Source organism: Malus sylvestris, chromosome 1, assembly GCF_916048215.2.
Source record: "Malus sylvestris chromosome 1, drMalSylv7.2, whole genome shotgun sequence".
NCBI lineage: Eukaryota > Viridiplantae > Streptophyta > Magnoliopsida > Rosales > Rosaceae > Malus > Malus sylvestris.
The window spans coordinates 14,005,194-14,022,325 of NC_062260.1; the positions used below are offsets into that span (position 1 = coordinate 14,005,194).

General features: G+C 38.8%; 3 protein-coding genes across 3 annotated transcripts in view; 1 reads left to right on the plus strand and 2 right to left on the minus strand.

Moving 5' to 3' along the window:
* Positions 1 to 17,132, plus strand: part of LOC126631713 (rust resistance kinase Lr10-like) — a 73,650-nt gene that overhangs the window by 34,934 nt on the left and 21,584 nt on the right. The window lies entirely within an intron of this gene.
* Positions 1,975 to 4,043, minus strand: LOC126631553 (rust resistance kinase Lr10-like). Its single transcript, XM_050301676.1, has 2 exons — positions 3,358 to 4,043; positions 1,975 to 3,205 (listed from the first exon to the last, which is right to left on the minus strand). Exons 1-2 carry the CDS (start codon positions 4,019 to 4,021, stop codon positions 2,067 to 2,069), a joined length of 1,803 nt encoding a protein of 600 aa, XP_050157633.1. The 5' UTR covers positions 4,022 to 4,043; the 3' UTR covers positions 1,975 to 2,066.
* Positions 9,248 to 10,883, minus strand: LOC126631785 (uncharacterized). Its single transcript, XM_050301924.1, has 2 exons — positions 9,594 to 10,883; positions 9,248 to 9,489 (listed from the first exon to the last, which is right to left on the minus strand). The coding sequence occupies exons 1-2, from the start codon at positions 10,480 to 10,482 to the stop codon at positions 9,461 to 9,463; spliced, it is 918 nt and encodes a 305-aa protein (XP_050157881.1). The 5' UTR covers positions 10,483 to 10,883; the 3' UTR covers positions 9,248 to 9,460.

Below are 17,132 nucleotides of genomic sequence, written 5' to 3' on the forward strand. Positions count from 1 at the left end.
TCTATAATTGCAAGTTTCCTTGGAATTTTACCATCCCCTTCTTCCCCAGTATGGATTCGTAGGTCATTCCCTTCCTCTAGAAGATTATAAATCCACCGTGGATAGTAAATTTCATTTGTGGTGTTCTCTATGGATAGCAATTTTATGCATTTATGAACTAATTTTAATCGACATGAAATCTGGAACACGATGAAGTGTTTTTCTTTGTAATTAAGGATCAATATGTAATGTAGTGTGTAAGTCTTTATCCATGTAGCATTGTGTCATTAGACACCATCGTAACAATACACCCGTTGTATGTAAGTCAGTCTATGTTATTACACAAGTCAATCCTGCCATTGACTGACTGTCCGGCATCATAACCTGGTTTTAACTTAGCATGACTTTTCCTTCTGGATATTTTTCAATATTGCAGCTTCACGGAGGGTGCTCTAGCCTCTAGGTCACAACCAAATATTAAATTACTAATTAACATCAATTGGAAGCCCAACCACTTAGAAAGTTAGACTTCTTTTTTCTTGTCATAGTTATGTAGAATTTTCATCCCTTATTCTAATTGCGAACTTGCACTTTCATTTCTCCAAACACCTGAAAGTAAATACAAGAATATAACTTTTTTCCTAAAAATTTCATCCCTTATTCTAATTGCGAACTTGCACTCTTATTTTCCTAAAGACTTGAAAGTAAACACAAGAATAGGATTTTCTCCTAAAAAATTCATCCCTTATTCCAATGAACTTTCACTAGCATTTCCCTAAAGACTTGAAGGTAAACACAAGAATATGACTTTTCTCCTAAAACTTTCATCCCTTATTCCAATTGCAAACTTGCACTCTCATTCCCCTAAGACTTGAAAGTAAACAGAATAATATGACTTAGGTGATACTATCCACACTCTTTTTTACCTCCTACACATATTAATTTCTATTATTTGATATTCCTTGGTTCATTTGATTAGTCGGCCAAAAATTGAGAGAATGGTGTGAAAAGTAAAAAGAGATGTGTGGATAGTACCACCCGACTTTTAATCAAGTATCTTGTCCATGAGTACCGCTTAATGAGGTTTTCTTGCTTTTTCCTAAATTATTATAACTTTTTTTTTTACTTTTAATGAATGTCTCCCTCCATGGTCTTTATTTATTTATTTTTTTTGGACAAACCCTCCATGGTCTTTCTTCGTATTTAGGTGACGCATCAATCAATCCTCTAGACGTTGATTTGTTCAACAGAAAATGATTTTACCTCTTACTGTTGTCTTTTGATACTCCATTGATTTATTCAATTCAATGACAAAAAATAATAATACATTATTCAAGTAAAATAATCCTTCGGACAACACACATTATTCCAAAATTTTGGATAGCAACTGATATGAGAGTTTTTCACGCTTGGTCTGATTCCTTATGAGTATTGGGTACCCAGCATCCACCATGAAGTTTCTTCCAAGTTCCAATCCAGCAGCATCCACGTCCACTTCAATGATTCAATCCCTCAGAGTTACATTTTGTTTTGCTTTGTTTAAGATTCATATTGTTTCATCTAATTAAAATTCCAAGTAAAGTTTGACCGAATGTGAAGAGAGGTTGGGGGATTCTGTGTATTGCCTAATTTTATGATGGAACCTCAACTTTTTTTCTAATGGCCACATGTGCTCCACGTCACCCTATTGTGTTGTCCATATGTTAGGCTCATACAATAGAAATAATATGATCGTGTTGACCATATGTGCTCCACGTCATTTCATTGTGTTGTCCGAATTTGATCGTGCTTTCCAAAGAACCCGTGAAACCAACATTTGAAAAGAGTCATAAACCTAGCCTACGTCTTCGTGGATAAGCTTTAAGATTGTTTACAACCACCTGAAACGGTTACACTGAAACCGAAGTAGGACTTGGTCTAACGGTTGCCACATGCATAGGACAAGTTCAAGACTTCATTTCCTTCCACGCTAACCCAAACCAAAAAAAAAAAAAGTTAAAAAAACAAGAACTGGAAACAAACTCTCTTAAATTAGGTTTGAAAGATTACACGTTCACTGGTAATATTACATACATTGGAGTTACTTTCTACTCTAGTTCCGGTATTGCTTCCAACTCTAGTTGTCTTGCCGGAGTGCTTCCATTTCTAGTTGTAGGACCTGTAGAAACAAAGGGATTAGGCGGCATGGTCAAGCTTTCTCCGTCTCCTTCTAACATCTGAACCACGATTTTCATGGAAGGACGATCCACCGGGTGCCACTGGATACACCATAGCCCTATAATTGAAAGTTTTCTTGGAATTTTACCATCTCCTTCTTCCCCAATATCGATTCGTAGGTCATCCCCTTCCTCTAGAAGATTATAAATCCACTGTGGATAGTAAATTTCATTTGTGTTGTTCTCTATGGTTGAACCAATATTCTTCCTTCCTCCTACCATCTCGAGCAGCAGCATTCCAAAGCTATAGACATCTGCCTTGTAAGACACATTTCCAAAATTCCTGGAGAACACTTCGGGTGCAATGTAGCCCATGGTCCCCCTAGCTGTAGTCATAGACACCATGCTTTCATCCTTGGAACATAACTTGGCCAAACCAAAATCAGAAATTTTTGGAGTGAAGTTTTGGTCTAGCAAAACATTGTGGGGTTTGATATCGAAATGGAGGATTCGTTGATCACATCCTTGGTGAAGATATTCAATTCCTTTGGCTATGCCGAGGGCAATATTTTGCAACTTATCCCAACCAAGGAAGGAATTCTTACTATCTGCAGATGAAATGAAATCTTGCAGGGAACCATTGGGGAAGAACTCGTAAACAAGAGCTCGTACAAATCCATTGGCACAAAATCCAACCAAGCGAGCCACGTTGACGTGGTGGATATGACCCATGGTTCGCACTTCATTTACGAATTCTTCCCCATCTCCCTTAGAACTGTTGAGGACTTTGACAGCAATAAGGAATTCAGAAGAAAGCCTTCCTTTGAAGACAGCTCCATAGGCTCCTTGGCCCAACTTGTCCTTGAATTGATTTGTAATCCTCTTAATATCTGCGTACAAATACCTGCTCGGTTTGAGTGCTTTGTAATCTTCCAAGAATCTTTCAATTCTTAATCGACTCTCCTTTTCCTTTCTGTCAACGCTATATACCCGATATGCTGCAATCATCAGTAGAACAAGAAGCAAAGAACCCAGGATTCCACCTGTAGCCAATATTTTCCATGTGTTGCCTGTAAAAGATAATTGCAAATTAAATCAAGATTGTCAATCGATTAATCCTAATAAAATGGACAACATCTTTTTTAAATAATAATTACTGAGACATAAATTTAAAGATGTTTATAAGTAGCTACCACTGAGTATAAATATATGTTATCCTTACTTGGTTTCCTCACACATTCAATTTCACTGTTGGTGCCTTTGTTCTTCCATCTACACCTCTTTCCCCTTGCTTCACATTCTGTACAATTTGGTTTAGACCATTTGAAAAGAAGAACACCATATTCCTTTCCTAACCATGTACCCAATGGAACTGATAAAACATCATACATTCTTGTACATGACGGTAGATTCTCGAAGAGAGAATCAAAACTATAATCATTATAAACACCATAAGTTGTGCTACCAGGGTCATCGAGGCAGGGGACTTGGCTCGCATAATACGTTCCAACAGGTGGGCAGCTGAATAAGGTAACGTTATGGACGTCGGAAACTGACAAGTGGAAGGGAGAGAGTGACATGTTTGGGATTTTAACAGGCTTTATTAGCAGCAAGCACATAGTCTCAGCTGGGTCATACACTTGGATTTCCTGACGCTTGTAATCTATGCGCTTGACAAAGAATTTTGCTTGTAGTATCGGCTGCTCAAATGTCTGATTGCATTCAATCCCAGGACCACAATGATGCGTGAGGCGCAATGGAAAATGGATAGCCGGGCCTTGATCATTGCTACATTTAGATTCTGAGCACGTAAATTGGCTTGTTCCAACTAGTTTGAAGAAAACCAGTAACAATATGCAAAAGGAAGAGATGAACAATTTCTGCATTTCTAGTAATAATAATATTTCTGTTTTGTCTAATTAAGCAGATATATATGTAGAAATTGTACCGTATCCTCCATTAACAATATACAACACAAGTCGGTTTTTGCCATTGACTGACTGTGTCAAACATCTTTGCTAACTGCATGTGACTTCCCGAAAGGTGCTTCTTTTTCTATTATACAAAATAAAAGTAAAAGGGTTGCGGGTATGCTGTCGCCTTGTCTAATTTTTCGACACGTATCTTTACACTTAACAAAACATAAATAAAAAATACGGTAAAAGCTCTCACTCGTGCTCTAACCTAGTTTGCCGACCAAAAAACACCGTCGTTCTTTGTACCCCCTCCTCAACATCTCATCACACAGCCTGGAAAGATGACTTCATCGATCTAAATGATACCGTAAAACATCATTGAACCTACAACCGCTTTGAAATTAAGAGGACAAATAGTTGAATGAAAATTTTGGGTGTGAAACTAGAATTCCAGATTACGCAATGGTGATTCAGAAGGATTGGGTAGCATTCGATTCGATTTGAAATTGCAATTGATCATATTGCATAATCTGGGTATATGCGGTTTGGATTTAACTTTTGTTGAAAAGAATTAAAATTTTATTTAAAAAAGGCATTGTTTTAGTCGGTTTTGTGCTTAAGAGATGAATTTAATTAGCTTAAAAATCATTTCTTTTATCATGATTGCGTACTTTTTGTTCGATGTTTGTTGTGTGTGTTAAGCAAAATTGATGCATGTTTGTAGGGAAGATCTTTGCTGGAAAGTCTTCGTATGATTCTGATTTGCCATCGTCAGCGGTTGCTGCGTCGAAGCAAATGCTTGTTCTTGACAGCCAGAGAATGGCTCTTCGTTTTTGACATAAAATTCACATTTAAAAAATTACTAAAATAGTACACATTTCAAAAATTCACATAAAATTCACTTTCTTCTTCCAACTCAGTCTTTTTTTTAAGAACTGGAAATGATATTACCAGGGCAAACAGCCAAATGATACAAAGAAAGCCGATACACGGCAAACAAAAGCACAAAAAGGTGAGAGCAGGGAACAAAGGACACCGCCACAAGCGGCAAGAGTGTCACCCCACCCACACACAAAAACAAACTAATTAGAGGGACAAGGAAGAGTGTCCTTTGTAAGATTAGTTTAATACATAACTGATTCACTAAAACCAAATAACCACTAACCTGTAGAAACCATGCTTGGGCTAGAATGCGATCGAGATAGGCTTCTTCTGCAACTCGTCAATCTCAGAATGCAATGGCTCAATACTATGGGGCGTGAGGCTCTTTTATTGCTTGTCAATTGAGAGTGCAGGGACCCTATATTTATACCTTATGCAATGGTGTTCAACTAGGAGACTTCCCATAATGTTAGTCCTAATTGAACTCAACCTTATCATGCAATCCCAAGTATCCATATCAGATAATATAACAGTAGTATAGTTTATCAGGATTGTTTAGCTACATTCCTTATCGTACACACCTTTTGGTAGCTTACAAACAAAGTCATACTCGAACTCTATAACCTCAAACCTTAGATACATGTATTAACAAGTGTGCAGCTCTCATGAGACTTACATTCTCCCACTAGAGCCAACACTTGTTAATCATAGTAATACTGAAGAGAGATTATACTTAAGTGGCCATGAGTTTAGAGTTGAACATAAACCTGAAAATCCAGTTTCTGTCATTGCAGAGTATTCATAAAGAACTATAAGGAATTATATGCTCATCTCCAGAACAGCATCCCCATAATCACTTCATGAAACCATACCATACATGAAACTCCAACAAGACATGGAAATATGTAAATGTGACTGTACATATATATTTAAACACATTTGACATGTGGTCCTCCTTATGACTACCAACGTAGGCTTTCTTCATGCTTCATAAGAAACCTCAATGGTTGTTAATCTTTAAACAATAACTCAGATTGATATTCATGTATTAAAACATATCATTATAACTAATGCTGTATGCTTTAAGGGAACTTTGAACAACCAACAGCAACATCTTTATTAGTTATAAATATAACCTTATTCTCAATGCATAAATCTAAACATGCTAAATTAGAACTTAACAAATTGAACAAACACGACTCCCACTATTCCACAGCTTCAAAACCTGCTAGCACACCCATTTTAGCAACATGCCCTTTGAACACTGCAGCTGGCACCGGCTTATTCAAAGGATCTGCAATCATAGAACCAGTTGCCAAGTAATCAATCTTAACAAGTCCTGCCATTACCTTTTCTCGAGCAATGAGATATTTAATCTCCAAATTCCTTGTTGCAGTTGACCTTTTGTTGTTCTTAGAGAAAAAGATGGCTGCATTGTTATCACAGAATATCTGAATAGGCATTTGAATTGAGTCTACCACTCTCAATCCTGTAATAAAATTTTTCATCCATATTGCCTGATTGACTGTTTCACAACATGACAAGTACTCAGCAACCATAGTTGAGGCTGCAACTATATCTTGTTTAGAACTTTTCCACGACACAGCTCCTCCTGCCATAGTGAAGACAAAACCCGAAGTTGATTTTAAATCATCAGGACATCCTGCAAAGTCAGCATCACTATAACCTTCCAAAACCAAACGTTCAGTTTTCTTGTAAATGAGCATGTGAGATTTAGTTCTTTGAAGGTATCTCATAACCCTTTTCCCTGCATTCCAATGTGCTTCTCCAGGGTTGGACTGAAATCTCCCTAGAACACTAATGGTAAATGCAAGGTCAGGCCTTGTACAGACCTGAACATACATCAAACTTCCCACTAATGAAGCATATGGTTTGTCCTTCATGTTCTCCCTTTCAATCTCGTTTCTTGGACTTTGTTCTTTGCTCAGTTTATCACCCTTCGAAATTGGCATTTCTGTGGTTCCACATGATGCCATATTGAATCTTTTTAACACTTTCTCTATGTACCCTTTCTGCGATAGTCCCAGAAGTCCTCTCTCTCTATCTCTTTTGATTTCAATTCCCAAGACATACGAAGCTTCACCCAAATCTTTCATTTCAAACTTGTACTGCAAGAAAGACTTAGTTTCATCCAATAGGCTAGAACAATTTGCTGCTAAAAGAATATCATCCACATAGAGCACTAATATGATATAAGTGCTCCCACTGACTTTCAAATATATACAAGCATCAGATGGATTTTCTGTAAACCCATGCTCCTTAACAACATGATGAAACTTCAAATACCACTGCCTAGATGCCTGTTTTAAACCGTAAATTGATTTATTCAGTTTACATACCATATTTTCTTTCCCTTCTTCTTTGAAGCCCTCAGGTTGTACCATATAAATATCCTCCTCTAATTCACCATTTAAGAAGGCTGTTTTTACATCCATTTGATGTAAAAACAAATCATAGTGTGCTACCATTGCCATGATGACTCTGAATGCATCTTTAGTAGACACTGGACTAAATGTTTCTTTGTAGTCAATGCCCTCTTTCTGTGTAAAACCCTTGGCAACAAGCCTTGCTTTGTGTCTTTCCACATTTCCATTTGAGTCTCTTTTGGTTTTAAAAACCCATTTACAACCTATGGGTTTTATTCCTTCTTTTAACTCTACCAAGCTCCAAACTTTGTTTTCCTCCATCGAGGACAACTCACTCCTCATTGCATCCATCCACTTATCTGCATGAATGTTTGAGGTTGCTTCTTTGTAACTCCCATGATCATTAAACTGTGACATATTAAAGTCTAATTCTGCCATATATACAAAATCTGAACTTAAAGTGGATTTTCTTACCCTACTCGATTTCCTCACAAGCGGTGCAACCTCACTAATACCCATACCATCGTGTCGGTGTTCATTGCCATTCACCTCAACCATCTCCACGTGCTCTCCATAAACATTTGCATGCTGCTCTAGTCGGTGCTCCAGTCGGTGCTCTTGACGGTGCTCTTGTCGGTGCTCTTGTCGGTTCACATGGCTGCCATTTGCAGCTGCATTTTCCACGTGCCCTTCCTCATTCTCTTCATGTTGTTCATCATTTAATAATGCCTCAATTTCATTACCATTCACTAGTGCGTGGTTGCTGCCATGTTGAATTAAATAATCATCATTTCCCATGCTATGGTCCACGTGATTTGGAAGTTCAACCACTGACTTGGGTACAGTTTGTTGTTGGTCATATTCAGCCCATATATCTCCTTGTTCTTCAAACACAAATTCTTCTGTCCTCGAACAGTTTTCAGCATCCATCCCTAGTTCCATAAATATTGCTTTGCCAGTCTCAACAATTTTCATGTCATGATTGGGACAATAAAACCTAAAACCTTTAGACCTCTCAGCATATCCCACGAAATAACAAGAGAGTGTCTTAGGATCAAGCTTCTTGCCATTAGGGTTGTAAACCTTAGCTTCAGCCTTGCATCCCCAGATATGTAAATGATTAAGGCTAGGTCGCCTACCTGTCCACAATTCAAAAGGTGTATTCACAACTGCTTTGGATGGCACTCTGTTAATAATGTAGTTAGCAGTCTTGACTGCTTCTCCCCACAAAAAATTTGGCAAGTTCACCTTGCACATCATGCTTCTAACCATGTCCATAAGGGTTCTGTTTCTTCTCTCCGAGACTCCATTCTGCTCAGGTGTACCAGGAGTGGTATACTGTGCTACAATGCCATGATCTTGAAGATACAATGCAAATGGTCCTGGTTGCCTGCCAGTTTGACTCTGCTTACCATAGTACTCACCTCCTCTATCAGACCTAACCACTTTGATCTTCCTTTCCAATTGGTTTTCAGTTTCAGTTTTAAAAATTTTAAAGACTTCAAGAGCTTTTGACTTCTCAGGGATTAAATATATAAAACAGAAACGTGAAAAATCATCTATAAATGTTATAAAGTACTTGTTTCCATCGATTGTTTTTGTAGGAAAGGGGCCACAAATATCTGTATGAATGATCTCTAAAAGTTGTTTGCTTCTAGTCGATCCTTCTTTTCTTGAATTAGTCATTTTTCCCTTGATGCATTCTATACAAAGTTCGAAATCATTAAAATTCAAGGGTGGTAAAATTTCACTTTTGATCAAAAGTTCCATTCTCGGTTTTGAAACATGTCCGAGTCTTTTATGCCAAAGATGGGATGACTGTTGTGGTTTTTCATGATTCTTTTCAACATTAAAAATCACGTTTTCAACTCTTAATTTGAACTGAAACATACCGTCACATATAGAACCAGTGCCAATGTGAGAAGAATTGTAAAAGATGTTGAAGCCAATTTTATTTAATGTAAAATAATAACCTAGCAAAACAAGTTTTGAAACCGATACTAATTTCCTCCTCATGGAAGGTACATAAGCAACATTTTCCAAATCCAAATGAAAACCAAATTCTAACTTAAGTCTAACAGTTCCTAAGGCTTTGACTTCAACCCTTCTTCCATTGCCCACCAAGACCTTCACTTCATCTTTATTTGGTGTTCTCCTTATTGTGAAGTCCTGCAATGAATTCGTAACATGAATAGAAGAGCCAGAGTCAAGCCACCATGCATTACTAGGTATGTCAACTGAATTAGACTCAAAACAAACGAAAACATTTTTACCTTTTTTCACTTCTTGCTTGGCAAGCCAAGCTTTGTATTTTGGACAATTTTTCTTCATGTGGCCTGCCTTTTTGCAGAAAAAACATTTGAAAATACTTGGTTTGTTAGGTTTAAAAACTGTCTTAGAGGAGGAAGCACTTCTGGTAGCATCTTTTCTGACAGTATCATGGTTACCATGCTTGGGGTTTTGGTTGTAGCTTTGGACATAATTCACTGATTCAGCCCTTTCTTTCTCAGCCCTTTCTTTCTTAATTCTGACTTCCTCACCCACACATATGGAAATCAATTCATTGATGTCCCACTTAGCTTGCAGTGCATTATATGAGACTTTTAACTGAGTGTAACTTTCAGGTAGAGAATTCATAACTACATGAACCAAAAAGGTCTCAGAAATTGGTACCTCAAGCATCTTCAATTTTCCAGCAATGTCCACCACTTTGAGAATATATTCCCGAACACTTTCAACTCCATCATATCTAATAGTGGTGAGAGAATTCATCAGGTTACCTGTCTCGGTCTTCTCGGACTCCTTGTATTTTTCTTCAATGGATTTCATAAGATCCTTGGCTTTGGATGTTTCTGGGAAACCCCCGTGCACAACATCAGTCATGGTCCTTCTGATAATCATGAGAGAGATTCTGTTTGCTTTCTGCCATTTCTCATGCTTAGACCTTTGACTTGCTGTGCATCCTTCATCGGGCAGCAGTGGTTCATCACTCCTTAGTGCCAAATCCATATCCATCACCCCAAGAACAATCTCAAGGTCTTGCTTCCACTTCTTATAATTCATTCCAGTCAGTGGCTCAATGGTATTGAGATTCATGGAGCTTGGATTGACACCTTTAAAACCGCAATATGCAAAGAAATTAAACTTTAGTCCCATATCCATATGTCACAGTTTCAACATCTTTGAATGTTAAAATTTATGAACAATTTTCTTTATCACAATGCCAACATATCCCATGAACGAACCTGACTTTGATCATGACTATAAACCTTTGTGGTTTTGTGGTCATGTCGGTGCTCATTCATGGTTTTAATGAAGCATTCTGCCACTTAGAATTTGATATATAAACAACGGATCATCTTTAGATGATTAGTGTTTACATATCAAACTCTAGTGCAACTACTGATGTCCAAGTTTTTGAAGATATGCATTTGAACACAAACAGCTTTAGCTGATATATGCTTAATACATGAATTCCCTGATAACCTGTCATCAGTCCATAATCTGCAGTAAAAAATTGTTCTTGATGCTTTCATCTTAGGGTTAATTGGTATGTGAAAGCTCTGATACCAAATGTAAGATTAGTTTAATACATAACTGATTCACTAAAACCAAATAACCACTAACCTGTAGAAACCATGCTTGGGCTAGAATGCGATCGAGATAGGCTTCTTCTGCAACTCGTCAATCTCAGAATGCAATGGCTCAATACTATGGGGCGTGAGGCTCTTTTATTGCTTGTCAATTGAGAGTGCAGGGACCCTATATTTATACCTTATGCAATGGTGTTCAACTAGGAGACTTCCCATAATGTTAGTCCTAATTGAACTCAACCTTATCATGCAATCCCAAGTATCCATATCAGATAATATAACAGTAGTATAGTTTATCAGGATTGTTTAGCTACATTCCTTATCGTACACACCTTTTGGTAGCTTACAAACAAAGTCATACTCGAACTCTATAACCTCAAACCTTAGATACATGTATTAACAAGTGTGCAGCTCTCATGAGACTTACATCCTTGTTCAAGATTCCTACAAACAAAGATGAGGTCAATCGACCCAATCAGAATCGTTCATCTCCGTAGCTTGATATGATGCCATGGAATTGCCCAAGACCAGGTACAAGATTCCAATGAGGCACCGATATCCAATGCCCGAGAAAGGACAGGGACTGTGACCCAGTGAGCTATATCAGTACCTCCCCGTAGATTAGTAATGACTTGCTTAGAGTCGGACTCCAAAATGACATGGGGCCAGACCTCCTATTGTGTAAGAAGGCAGCCATGAAGCACAATGAGAGCCTTCGCCAAAAGCACACAAGACGCGTTGACAACCCCTCTCCCAACTGCCAGACATTGGCCTGAAAAATCCCAAACCATAACCCCGACCACACCTTGAGAGCTACCCGTCTTCCAACTAGCATCAACAAAACTAGAGACTCTCTTCTATAAAAGGAGATCATTCTCCCACAATATTGCCTAATGTCATTTGTACTAAATCATTCACTAGTACTCACTAAAGGAGAGCTTGAACCTATGTACTTGTGTAAATCCTTCACAATTAATGAGAACTTCTCTACTCCGTGGATGTAGCCAATCTGGGTGAACCACGTACATCTTGTGTTTGCTTCCTTATCTCTATCATTTTACATACTTATCCACACTAGTGACCGGAGCAATCTAGCGAAGGTTACAAACTTGACACTTTTTATTTTACCAAAGTCGTTACTGATTTTATGCATCAACATTTGGTGCCATCTGTGGGAAACACACTTATTCCTACTCTCTTCAGCTTTGTCAAGCTGGTTTCCACCATTCGTACAATCTCTTTTGACAAGGCATCCATCTCTAACATGGGGAGGCATCCATCTCTAACATGGGGAGTGAAGGAAGCCACAGCACAGAGAATGACACCCTCTTCGTGCTTTGTGCTCGCTCTTCAAGCTAAAGTCGAGGAGCTGGAGGCTCAGAACAACAAGATAACAATAAAGAATGAGATCCTCCAAGAACAATATGAGAAGCTCTTCGAGACGTTCCACGAAACTAGGCGTACTCAAACACGCGAGCTTGTTGCCCCTGTCGACATCAACCATCATCTAGGTGCCCCCCAACACGGAGGGTCACCTTCCTTCGACATAGGTATCCTTGATGAGAAGCGAGCTAATCATCAAAACATTGATCAACATGAGACTTCTCTTAACCCAGCTGCTTCGACCCGAAGTAGGAGAAGTGGAGGAAGACACCTCCTTACAGAAGGGTTAGAAGGATCGAAACCCGTTTATCGTAACTGTCGAGACTTCTTAAAGCAACGTCGAGAGAATCCCGTCCACATAAGCTCGAAGATCAATGACCCAAGGGTTTCTGAAAGACTCGGTCCCCTTCCACGACCCAGGCCAGCTGCCTATTTAGGGAAGGAACGATAGGTCCCAGAGGAATATGAAGGTACAGGGCACTCGAAAGTATTCTGACAGACTCGCTCTAGAAGTCAATACAGCGAGTCCAAGGAAAAATCACACGCACTTGCTCAAACTTTCCTACTTACAAGAGGCGATGGAAACTTACGGAAGAAAATTCTAGTGGTACATGACTCCACTCAGGACCCCTTTGTCCTACATCTCCTTGACGAAGTAAACAAGTTGAAGGTCGAATGTCAGGCTCAGATACCTGATTGGAACCAACCCAGGCCTGGTCCTCTCACGAGGAGGATCCTCGACACCCATTTTCAAGCAAAGACAAAACAAAAGCTTGGTTTACAACTCTATACTGGAATGGAGGATCAGATTGAACACATTAACTTCTTTGAGTCCACCATGGCATATCGAATGCACGCCGACTAAGAGCGATGTCTTCTCTTCCATTCCACCCTTTCTGGCGGAGCTCTAAACTAGTATTGTCATCTTCCACCCGAGACAGTAGACTCATTTAAGGAATTAAGGAAACTGTTTGTCTCTCAACACATCTTCCAGAACGATCGCTTACATTCTGCAAATGACTTATACACTATTCGCCAGAAGCCAGACGAATAATTACGAGAGTATGTTGGTCGCTTCAGCCATGAGTATTCTCGCTGCACTGAGGCAGATGACAAGTCCGCGCTCAAAGCCTTCATGGCAAGCCTACATGATTGTTTCTTCAAGTACATGATCAATGCCAACACTTGGAAGACTTACTCTGAGGTGATGGCACAAGCTTACAACCACGCCTTCGCCAAAGCAAGGACATACCAAGGGAACCCCCATATGGTTAACCCCTATCAACAAGTGGGAAGTGGAAGTCAAGTTTTACCAAGTGAGGAGATCTTAGCCATTCATACACCCATTGCATCATCTCTTGCCTCATTTAGCTACTTGCTAAGTCACCAAACGTATTTGTCTCTTGGTAAGATGAATGATTTTTACTCTCAGCAAGTCCATTACAACAAGAGGGATAAAAGTTTGTATTAAAGCAACCAGGGGTGAACGTACTATCGACTATTATGACTATGGGGCCAAGCCTCACTCTTTCCAAGTGGAGGACTAGGTACTGAAGGAAATGTTATTATAAGAAGGCATACACATTACAAATTTTTTGACTCTCAACCGTTTGAGATCTTTTGTCACACAAGCCATTCGACAAATATTTAAAGAAGAGGGAATTCAGACAATTTATTCTGAGTCTTTTGCATTCCTAGCACTGGAACATTGGTCTACGCTGACCTACCTCTATACTCCAACTTAGAGCTTCAACATGCGTACTTTGACACAAAGTATGTGATACTAAGTGTTACAACCAACATGGTTCACATATCGAAAGCATGGATCCTTCATGCATAGCAAAACATTCATAAGCATCACTCATGTGAATCAACATAAATATCATACATTCTAACACATTCATACATAAACATCATACATTCCAACGCATTCATACATAAACATCATACATTCCAACACATTCATACATAAGCCAACTGTGCTTCGAAAGGGTTGAACATACTTTGTGTCATTCGACACTTGCTACAATGTGTCTCGGTACCTTGCCCTTATTCTCACCAACTAGGTGATGAAGGAACTCATCTTCATGCCACCAACCAGGTGATGAAATGTACAACCCGTACTCTCCTTCATGCCACCAACCAAGTGATGAAATGTACAACCCGTACTCTAATATTATTTGGCAACTTGCCACTCTTATCACCAACCAGGTGAAGAATGAACTTACCTTCGTGCCACCAACCAGGTGATGAAATGTACAACCCGTACTCTAATATTATTTGGCAACTTGCCACTCTTATCACCAATCAGGTGAAAAAAGAACTCATCTTCATGCCACCAACCAGGTCATGAAATGTACAACCTATACTCTCCTTCATGCCACCGACTAGGTGATGAAATGTGAAGAAGGAACTCATCTTCATGCCACCAACCATGTGATGAAATGTGATGAAAGGTGATGAAGGAACTCACCTTCGTACCACCAAGCAAGTGATGAAAGCAACTTACCATTAATTCCACCAACCAGAAGATGAGTGATACAACTTGTACATGTGAACTCCTAGCATTCACAAATAATAAAAAACCCTCAACCTTTACAACTCAACTAAGGGAGCACTTATGCCGAACAATAGTTATAGTCACCAACAAAATCTTATTGCAAGCCAACAACGACTTCAGTGCATGGTATACGAAGATCAAGCTCTTCAGCCCTCTTGCATTTGCTTCAGACATTTCTCATCTGTAACAATGCAAACACTACAACTAGTAAAAAGCTTCACACACTTTTGATCAAGACTGTTCGAAGCAAATTCAATTTATATGGTTCATCCAAACCTTCGACTACTACAAGGTGTGGCTTGCATCACAATCTCTTGCTCAACAGTGAGGAAGCAAAATTTGTATACGTTGTCTTTTCCACATTTTCAAATTTCTAGTTTTCCTAACATAAAAAAAATTGGAAAATTCAACAACTTCAACAAATGGAGGGCAACTACAATTCTCAAAAGCTTCACACACTCTTGATCAAGATAATGTGAAGCAAAATCAATTCATGGTACCCAACAAAGCTTCAACCTTAAAACTTCACCTACAAAGCTTCACCACAAAAGCTTCACCAAATGGACGACAACTACAATTCTCAAAAGCTTCACACACTCTTGATCAAAATAGTGTAAAGCAAAATCAATTCATGGTACCCAACAAAGCTTCAACCTCAAAGCTTCACCTACAAAGCTTCAACTCCAAAGCTTCACCTACAAAAACTTCAACTCCAAAACTTCACCTACAAAGCTTCACCACAAAAGCTTCACCAAATGGAGGGCAACTACAATTTTCAAAAACTTCACACATTCTTGATCAAGATAGTGTGAAGCAAAATCAATTCATGGTACCCAACAAAGCTTCAACCTCAAAGCTTCACCTATAAAGCTTCACCTACAAAGCTTCAACTTCAAAGCTTCACCTACAAAGCTTCAACTTCAAAGTTTCACCTACAAAGCTTCAACTCCAAAGCTTCACCTACAACAAAGCTTCAACTCCAAAGCTTCACCTACAAAAGCTTCAACTCCAAAGCTTCACCTACAACGCTTCAACTCCAAAGCTTCACCGACAAAGCTTCAACTCCAAAGCTTCACCTTCAAAAACTTCAACTTCAAAGCTTCACCTACAAAGCTTCAACTCCAAAGCTTTACCTACAAAAGCTTCAACTCCAAAACTTCACCTACAAAGCTTCAACACAAAAGTTTTACCTACAAAGCTTCAACTTCAAAGTTTCACCTACAAAAGCTTCAATACCAAAGCTTCACGTACAAAAGCTTAGCCTAGGCCTCTCTTTCTTTGGGCCTAACAACTTTCATAACAAATGTACATGAAAGAGGAGTTTTGAGCTACCACTTAGAAAGGAAAATGGTGAAGTTTTTGTTACTTTGGAAACTTGGCTACTAGCAAGACACCTCATTTGTCAACTCCTTCAACCAGAGACTTGGGGACTCCTACCATATGCTACTGCACCTTGATACTCGGAAGTCTCATGACCACTCAGTGACTTGGATTTTTCAAGTCTCCAACCGAGAAATTTTCCTTAGTCAAGCACAACCTCAACCTACATGCTTCACTCACAAAGCTTTAACATACAAGCTTCAACAAAAGAAAAAATTCAAAGAATTTAGTGAAGAAGACCTTGGTGTATTTAACACAATACGTTGAAATGAAGCAAAGCTTATTTATTGATATCTCCGATAAGTTACAAATATGTACATATACATGGATCAAAATAAACAAAGCTTAGCCTAGACCTCTCTTTCTTTGGGCCTAACAACTTTCATAACAAATGTACATGAAAGAGGAGTTTTGAGCTACCACTTAGAAAGGAAAATGGTGAAGGTTTTGTTACTTTGGAAACTTGGCTACTAGCAAGACACCTCATTCGTCAACTCTTTCAACCAGAGACTTGGGGACTCCTACCATATGCTACTGCACCTTGATACTCGGAAGTCTTATGACCACTCAGTGACTTGGATTTTTCAAGTCTCCAACCGAGAAATTTTCCTTAGTCGAGCACAACCTCAACCTACATGCTTCACTCACAAAGCTTTAACATACAAGCTTCAACAAAAGAAAAAATTCAAAGAATTTAGTGAAGAAGACCATGGTGTATTTAACACAATACGTTGAAATGAAGTAAAGCTTATTTATTGATATCTCTGATAAGTTACAAATATGTACATATACATGGATCAAAATAAACAAACAAGAGGGAGCCTTCACAAAGGTTGCTCAGGAGAAGTCTCAGCAGTCGGCAAAGTCTCAGAAAGAAGAGGCACCGGAGGGTGATC

What these genes read in the sequence shown, in the direction of transcription:
- LOC126631553 (XM_050301676.1), bottom strand. Translation starts at nt 4,021, where the DNA reads ATGCAGAAATTGTTCATCTCTTCCTTTTGCATATTGTTACTGGTTTTC. An exon ending in TGAATGTGTGAGGAAACCAA is followed by an intron (nt 3,206 to 3,357) that starts GTAAGGATAACA and finishes TATCTTTTACAG; the next exon opens with GCAACACATGGAAAATATTG.
- LOC126631785 (XM_050301924.1), bottom strand. Translation starts at nt 10,482, where the DNA reads ATGGATATGGGACTAAAGTTTAATTTCTTTGCATATTGCGGTTTTAAA. An exon ending in CAAGCAAGAAGTGAAAAAAG is followed by an intron (nt 9,490 to 9,593) that starts GTAAAAATGTTT and finishes AATTCATTGCAG; the next exon opens with GACTTCACAATAAGGAGAAC.